Consider the following 9,040-nt stretch of genomic DNA (forward strand, 5'->3'; position numbering starts at 1 on the left):
CCATTACACATAGCAAGTCAGAGAGAGATAGATGCAGAGGGACGGAGAGAGAAGTGAGAGAGGGATAAACAGAGCGAGAGAGGAGAGGAGAAAATGAGAGTAAGAATGCACAATGCACAGTAGACAGCAGAAAAACGAAACCATTACGCTCTGTGGAAAAGAAAAAAAAGAGAAACAGGGTAGGGCGAAAGAGAAAATGATTGCACTTCAGAGTGGCTAAACACAAATAAACAAAAGCCTGAAATCTCCCCTCCTGGCTCCTGCAGTCGTCGTCAGCAGAACCTCTGAGCATTAACCAAGCCTGGACTCACACAGAGCGTCTCGGGTCACCGGCTGCGCGTCACCTGCATTACATATTCCTTTGTGCTGAGCAATCTTCCCCATAAAGCCCATATAGGACACCTAAGAGAGGGTCCCCAAAGAGAGCCATTAAGAGCAACAATCACATGAGGAAGGAGGAAAAAGGGCGACCATCGGCAGTCAGAGAGGAGAAGAAAGAAGTTTTAAATGTGATTTTTCTCAGTTCTGACCGAAAAAAAAAAGGAAAACTCAACCTCCCAAACGAGCTTGAAATGTGATTAGCGACAAAGAGCACAGCGGAATATTTGAAGTCATGGAAAATGTTCGCACCTGGTGTCTGATCGCGAGCTGGCTGTTTTCATAAGCCTTTGAAGGCTATGAATAAAAGATGGATGGATGTGCCTACATTAGCCAGTGCTGCATCAAAATTAGCCATTTGTTGTCATTAAAACTGTCTCCGTTCCAATATGCTATTCAAAATATATATCATCTCTGACCCCTTGTGGCCATGGCACCTGTCCCGGTATGGTGACATCATGTCACATGCCTCTTCTCTCTCTGTCTCTCTCTCTCTGTCTCTCTCTCTCTCTCTCTCTCTCTCTCTCTCTCTCTCTCTCTCTCTCTCTCTCTCTCTCTCTCTCTTCTCTATCTCTCTCACACACACACACACACACACACACACACACACACACACACACACACACACACACACACACACACACACACACACACACACACACACACAAACCCATACACCCACACACCCACAAACACAAACCCATACACCCACACATACACACACACACACATTTTCGGGCCAAGCGGCATAAAAGCGCCCTGTGCTGTTTTGGACATTCTCCCCCACAGCAGAAACACACTCTCACTCTCTCTTTGATCTCGTCATTGTTTCTGGCATCAGCTTGATGGTCGCTTGGAGACTCTGAAGGCAGCGAGGAGCATAGTTGGAGGAGGAGGAGGAGGAGGAGGAGGAGGTGGAGGAGAAGGAGGAGAAGGAGGAGGAGGAGGAGGAGGTGGAAGTGGAGGAGGAGGAGGAGGAGGAAGAGGAAGAGGTGGAAGAGGAGGAGGAGGAAGTGGAAGAGGAGGAGGAGGAGGAGGAGGAGGAGGAGGAGGAGGTGGAGGAGCAGGAGAAGGAGGAGGTGGAGGAGGTGGAGAGTGAGGAGGAAGAGGAGGAGGAGGTGGAGGAGCAGGAGGAAGAGGAGGTGGAGGAAGAGGAGGAGGCTGTGGTACCTTGAAGGGGTGCGGATGGGACTCCAAAGTGGGTCAGAGTAAAAATACCTTCAACAATTATTCATGGGATACCTCACCCGTACACTCCCCCCACCCCCGCACACATCGTGCCACAGATCTGCATTGCACTGCAGCGAAGGGAGAAGGAGAGAGGCAGGAGGGGAGTGAGAGAGAGCGCCATGGAGAGGGAGGGGTGAGAGAAGAGGAGGAATATGAGATTGGCGGGGGGGTAAGGGACGTGAAAGACATAGAGTACATAGTGGGCGCCATGTTGACTTGCCCCGGCTGGGTTCATCATGATGAAACGCGGAGGCAATACGGCTCATCTGTGCAGGGGCAGGTTTCTGTGTTCTCCCCCTGGGTGCTGCTACATGCTACCGCTAGCTGGGTTTAGCACAGCATCCACTGCAGCATTTCACAACGTGAGGTGCGGGGGGGGCCTTAGAAGCAAGACGGGGGTGGGTTAGGGAAGACGTGAAATCTCTGTGATTAGCTGTACAAAGATACACGGGCACATGAATGGCTATCATGGCCAGGGTCTCTCTCAGGGACTTGCTGTTGGATTCTTTAAAGGTTGGGTCAGCAAGTGGGGAAATGTTCCTTCTCTTTGGTACACAATGATGATTGGTGGGTGAATAAAAGCTGGTCAGGGATTGGTGGAGAGAGGCGGGACTAAGCAGCGTTGTGGTTATACAGGCCCTGTATGGCTTCAGCGTCAATCCACACATTAATCAGAGTCAACAGATGGATCAAAAGAGCCTCCTTGACCATTATTACTGAGCTTAACTTTGATGTGCGGTGTGTGTGTGTGTGTGTGTGTGTGTGTGTGTGTGTGTGTGTGTGTGTGTGTGTGTGTGTGTGTGTGTGTGTGTGTGTCTGTTTGTGTGTGTGTGATGTGTCTGTGTACTTGCACATGAGCGTGTGTGTGTGTCTGTGCATTGACATGGACACGGTCACCTATATGTATTTGCCCTTAAATATGTGTACTAGCACAAGCCATAGGATACCCAGGATGCATAATTACACTCTGTATCCTTGTGCGCATGAGTGCAGTGTGCAGCTCAGCGGCAACGGGAAAACAAGACTGCACTGCCTCTCAGTGGTCATGTAGTGTCAGCGCAGCGTGCTTAATGCTTGCCTCACAAAAAGTCAATATCAAATGATGTGGCCCCATTGTATGGCGGCTGAGCCTGCAGTTACCATGGAGACCTGGATCTGCAGCACCCACTGTGCACGTGTGTTACACATGGTCATTGTGCCTGATTCGTGGGTGCAACACAAGGGTTATTCCATTGTCGACTGTGAGTCGAGACTCTCTGATTGTGTGTGCGTGTGTGCGTGCGTGCGTGTGTGTGTGTGTGTGTGTGTGTGTGTGTGTGTGTGTGTGTGTGTGTGTGTGTGTGTGTGTGTGTGTGTGTGCGTGCGTGCGTGCGTGTGTGTGTGTGTGTGTGTGTGTGTGTGTGTGTGTGTGTGTGTGTGTGCGTGTGTGTATGTTTGTGTGCGTGCGTGATTGTGCACGGGCGTGCGAGAGTTTGTGTGTGTGTGTGTGTGTGTGTGTGTGTGTGTGTGTGTGTGTGTGTGTGTGTGTGTGTGTGTGTGTGTGTGTGTGTGTGTGTGTGTGTGTGTGTGTGTGTGTGTGTGTGTGTGTGTGTGTGTGTGTGCGTGCGTGTGTGTGTGCGTGTCTGTGTGCGTGTCTGTGTGTGGGTGAACTAATGGGCTACCTTGCGTTCCTGGTGAGCTGACATTTCTACACCCCGAAATGGTAATTGTTGTGAATAAACTAATACAGGACATTAATGAATACATATAAAATACTGCATTAAAGCCAATCTTACCTTCAACGCGTACATTTACTTCAGCGTTGACGTGATGTCAGCCGTCTACTAGTGAAGTTGTGAGCTTTCCTGCCCTCTGCTGGCTATCGTTGGCTCTCGCATTTATTAATCAGAGAGCGCGTAACAGGGCTAAGTTTAAGATAACTAAATTAAATTGGTCATCAGCACTATTGATGAAACCTCTTATTCAAGTTAGTTGTGTTTCTAATGGAATATTTTAACAGAGCTTCGCGAAGTTTTGCAGTAATGTATTGTCCATGTTTGTTTTGTAATGATTGTAGCCCAATACTATTTAAATACTTAATTATTGGCTGATCAAGTTGAGTGTAGTTGTGCAGTTCTGTTTCGTTGTTTTTTTTCCGATTCATTGCGCAGAAAACGCTTAGATCATTATAACATTATAAAATTGAAGCCAACCCCTAGAACATAGTTTGTAGTTGTACCTGAAACTAGTTGTAGTTTCAGGTTCTAGTGGTGTAGTGTGCCCTTTTCGACACAGGGTGGCAGCCCTAACACTATCTTTATAGGCCATGCTCAAACCAAACACCTGTTTAAAATGATGCTCAACAATGATTCATTCGTACAAATGTCTAAATCCAGTTACATATCCAAATGATCAGAATGATTTTCTCATTTAAATATTAACAATTTTAGTAGACCGACCAAATGCAATGTCAAATAGAAGCATGGCAACTTCTTAGTGACTAATAGAGGTTAATGGATATTAACTGTGACAAAAGATACAATAACAACTAATTGATCAGTGAATTCTGAATAAATAACAGCCACACACGCATGTGTGTGTGTGTGTGTGTGTGTGTGTGTGTGTGTGTGTGTGTGTGTGTGTGTGTGTGTGTGTGTGTGTGTGTGTGTGTGTGTGTGTGTGTGTGTGTGACTGTGTGTGTGTGTGTGTGTGTGTGTGTGTGTGTGTGTGTGTATTTGTGTGTGTAATGTACCTACAACCCTACATACATACATACATATATATATATATATATATATATACATGGAGAGAGAGAGAGAGAGAGAGAGAGAGAGAGAGAGAGAGAGAGAGAGAGAGAGAGAGAGAGAGAGAGAGAGAGAGAGAGAGAGAGAGAGAGAGAGAGAGCATCACTTCATAATTTTTTCACATAATGTTTAATCTAGGTGTACAGGCATTGCATTTCAACAAACAATGAATTGAAGTCCAGCAGTCCTTTGACTGCTGGACAACAAGCTCATTTGAATTTAAAAAAGCCACTTCTTTGGCTCAATGTCCGTCTGTGTTTTTCAAAAGTTATGCTGAAGCTGTGATTTACAGTGGTAGCAGACCTGCGCTGCACCGGAGTAATTAAGGAGCGTCCTGATTGGACAGGGAGATAATCCCGGTGGGCCTCGCAGTGCTACTAACGCGCGAGTGGCACAGAGCGCGAGTCACAATCTGCCCAAGGCGAGGGCAAGACGCACACCAAGAGGAACCAGGGACGCGAGCGCACCAGTCTCCCCCACGCGTCTTTACGCGCGCCTTACGAGCGTGACGAGCGGTCGGTGCGCAATTAGTGTTCCTGTAGACGTTCACAGACGATGCGCAGAAGACAAAAGTCTTGTGTACAGACAAGTGAAGACAAGACCAAGGGGTCTACTTAAAATAGACAGAGTCACACAGCAGCGCTCACGAGGGGGAATCCGTAAAGAATAACCCAAGTTGAACCAGCAAAGTGAGTAGCGCGATCTTCAATCTAAACCAGGACGGCGAGAGTTTTTTTTAAATAATAATTTTATTTTACAAAGCATTGTTTTGGAAATCAACAATGAATCCTGGGGACGAGAACCTGCTGAAGGCGATCAGCAACGACACGCTCCTCGACCTGACGCAGCGCTACGGCCAGTCCGCCTTCGGGTTCGGCGCTGGGCATGGTGCTGCAGGGAGCCCCGGCCGCTACCCCCTGACGCCCGCCGCCGACTTCCTGTCAAGCCAGACCGCCAAGTCCAACGAGAGCGGCGGGGAGCAGACGAGCGATGACGACGACGGCTTCGACCTGGAGTCGCGCAAGAGGGGCTCGGCGTTCGACGACGACGACAAGCACGGCGGACCCCTGGCCAAGAAGCCCAAGGAGCAGCGGTCCCTGCGGCTCAGCATCAACGCGCGGGAGAGGAGACGGATGCACGACCTGAACGACGCGCTGGACGGCCTGCGCTCCGTCATCCCCTACGCGCACAGCCCCTCGGTGAGGAAGCTCTCTAAAATTGCCACTCTACTACTGGCCAAGAACTATATCCTGATGCAGGCGCAGGCCCTGGAGGAGATGAGGCGGCTGGTTTCCTACCTGAACCAGGGACAGACTATTACTTCCCCGATCCCCGCCGCCCTGGCGCCCTTTGGACAGGCTGCAGTTTACCCTTTCTCGGGTTCGACATTGGCCACCTGCGCTGAGAAGTGCACCACCACTTATTCTGGGACACCGTCCAGTCTTTTCAAGCACTGCAACGACAAGCCTTGATGTGATACGAGGCTCATAGCAGAACTTTTACCCGCGTTGCATCTATTGTCAGTCTCTCTCTCTTACACACACACACACACACACACACACACACACACACACACACACACACACACACACACACACACACACACACACACACACACACACACACACACACACACACACACACACACACACACACACACTCTCTCTCTCACTCTCACTCGCTCTCTATCCCTCTCCATCCCTCTGTCTCTCTCTTTCTCCCATACCAGTTATTTAAGTACATTCTGTGGAGAAAATGGTTGTCCATTTCAAAGACATTTGAATCACATGACTATAGGCCTACTGTCTACCGTCTACTAAGCGTGACACAAATAAAAGATGTGTAGACATATTTATGGCAGGGTGTAAGTGAAGTTGAACGACTCACGGTTGAACAGAATAACTTTCATTTCAAGACAGCTTGCCCTTTTTATTTATTTTAAATGGTGGGAATATCTAAGAGCGCTTAGACTATTGTCATTTATCATTTGTAAACTATGCAACATTATACAACGTCTCCAAATTGTATTTGAAAACCCCAAGAATGAGATCCAAGCTGCATTTACCTTCTGCAACGGCAATACACATTGTAGGATAACTTATCTGTTCTATTGAGTGGAAAACGTGATTTTGGATATTAGCACTTAATAACTGCTTCTAAAGCAGTTGTTTTTTGTTTACGCATAGGCCTACTTTACATGATGGTAGAACTGTGCATAAAATACTTCTTGCCCAACGTCTGTCATAATAAGGATGAAAACATCATAAAAAACTGAAAAATGCATTTTGTTTTTGTCGCAACATGATTTTCACCTTGGCCTATTATTTTTATGTCTTTATAATTAAATCACATATCTATGCTTGGAGCTGCCTTGCTTAATTTCTTCGATCCCCTTGCCTTTACGCAAAATAATCCCTATAAAGACCACCAAAAAAACACCTAATGACCTCCTGAAGACCACCTAAAGACCACCTTAAGACTGCATTAACAATACAATTCCTTTATTCGAGGGACGTTCTGCAGTTGGCTATAATGATAAAACACAGATTTCAATATTTTTCGAATTGACTTATTATCATTCATTATTACAAATAGGCGAAATCAAATTCTGCATTCATATAGGCCACATAGGCCTATCAAAGAGTTGTCGGCCAAGTTATTTGACTAGATGCTAAACCATTGACGTTCCGTGATGTAAGGCTTTAAACGGGCTGTCTGGGGCTGGTGGGCCTTTAGGTGCTGCTGGGAGGAGGGACGCACGAGCAGCCCGGGGCCACCAGGACCTGTCCGGGGGTATTTGGATGATTGTAAGCTTCCTCGGCTGGTTCTGACCCCGGACAGTTATTAACACGATTCCATTTCCTGTCCCCTCCCTCCACTTCATTTGACGAGTGTCAGAGGGCCAATTTGTTTTGCTGGTTCGGATTGAACGCGCTACTTCCCGAAGAAAGAAAAAAACTCTGATCTTGATATTCGTGGTTTATTTGATATATATAATATATATAAAAAAAACAGGATTTCATCCACTGTTAGAAATGTGATTTCACAAAAGACTACAAAAAGATTATGTTAAAAAAGGGATAACACAAGTTATAAAAAAAAATGCATTGCTGTAGCCAAGATTCAAATAAAAGGCCTATCTGAAACGTGGAAGACCTATTTAATTCAACACAATTGATTTACAATAGGTCATTGAACTTATTCAATTATCCTTGCCCTTTGGCAAGGATGATACAAATTTAATCAGATGTAGAGCTACTTAATCCTACATTGAAACACTTGATCTTATGAAGACTAGGAGAGTCAAATATATAGCAACTGCTTTGGAAACAATGAGTTCATTGCCAAAATAGAACCATGGTGTAAAATAAGAGCTCTGTCAAAATTTGCATTGCATCGTAATTCATATCGCTTAGGTATAGATCTATGTTACAATATGTATGTGAATTAGGAATAGCCTCGTCAATTACATCCAAACGACTTTAAACGTCCCTGCACAGCTCCTGTTTTCAAACACAATATCCCTTATCATTTATTCACCCCACTTTCACAGGTGTGCCGTCCAATAACACGTCCCCCACTCGTGTCCGAGCGCTTGTGTTCCAGCCTGCCGTCCAAACCGGACTCTCACTACATCCCCTCCTCGTCATCCCCTCATCGCCCGACCAACCCCGCTCCGACCAATCACGTCGCAGCGTGCAGTTTAGCCCCATGTCACAACAAGATCCTTTGCACCCGTGATGTCATAAATTGGCTATTTGATGACATAAGACTCCTCGTCAGAGGCCCCGGTAGACGGGCCGGGCGTCACTCAGACGAGATGTGACAATGGGCTGAGCGGGGGTACTAATGACAAGGGGCCCCGGGCCCCGGGACCCTCTCGTCTGTCAGTCAGGGACCAGCCTAATTGCTTTACATCGGCGTGGTCACGTGTCCCTGTTTCGTACCGGTCACTCGCTGCGCTTCCCCGGTTCTCTGGTGTCAAGCTGTTGACACCAGTGTCGCTGTGGAGGACGTATGCAATTATCCTAATGCGACTCCGGCCGGTGAATGGTGGCCGATGCCTCGTTAGGTATATAGGGCGCAGCTGTGGGGCTATGGGTTGTGTTTTCATTAAGGCTGAGGTCCAATAGTCTCAGTCAGGAAGGTTCCTCACTGAGTGGAGTGACCCGGATGTATCTAAGTGGCCGCCATGATGAGTGCTGGTCGATTCTGTCAGTGCTAAGGAAAGGTGCTTCAATGCTTCCTTTCTTATCTGCCTTAGCATAGGGTGCACTGGACCGTCCTTTACCAAAGGAAAGAAGATAATGCCGTCCCACATTTAAAGACACACCATTCGGTCATTCACGAAAACAAACAATCAGCATGGCCGATAGTTATATTCCTACAGGATTAATGTCGATGAATATGAGTGGACAGGAGGATTAGTGTGAACAACCATTGTCAATGGGACGACCACTTTGTTTCCCTTCTGTGATTCGGAGGCGATCTTCATTTTTTAATTTTAATTAAAACGGTTGTAATGAAGTTATATTTTACGGTACGCTTGCACTGGCAAAGTATCTACGATGTACTTTTTTAGCAGTTAACCTGTAACTTCAACTTCCTTTGAGTGTAGTTTCACCACATCAGACCCATGTTCATGACAT

The 9,040-nt window shown here is 46.8% G+C and overlaps 1 protein-coding gene across 1 annotated transcript; it reads left to right on the plus strand.

The window, feature by feature from the left end:
- The first annotated feature begins 4,640 nt into the window (after positions 1–4,640).
- On the plus strand, positions 4,641–6,756 carry bhlhe23 (basic helix-loop-helix family, member e23). The gene has a single exon (XM_060049770.1). The coding sequence runs from the start codon at positions 5,174–5,176 to the stop codon at positions 5,861–5,863; it is 690 nt and encodes a 229-aa protein (XP_059905753.1). The 5' UTR covers positions 4,641–5,173; the 3' UTR covers positions 5,864–6,756.
- The last annotated feature ends 2,284 nt before the right edge of the window (positions 6,757–9,040 follow it).

This window comes from Gadus macrocephalus, chromosome 1 (assembly GCF_031168955.1).
Source record: "Gadus macrocephalus chromosome 1, ASM3116895v1".
In the NCBI taxonomy this organism is placed as follows: Eukaryota; Metazoa; Chordata; class Actinopteri; order Gadiformes; family Gadidae; genus Gadus; species Gadus macrocephalus.

Excerpts from the sequence above, each read along its gene's own strand:
- bhlhe23 (XM_060049770.1), top strand. The coding sequence starts at position 5,174 with ATGAATCCTGGGGACGAGAACCTGCTGAAGGCGATCAGCAACGACACG.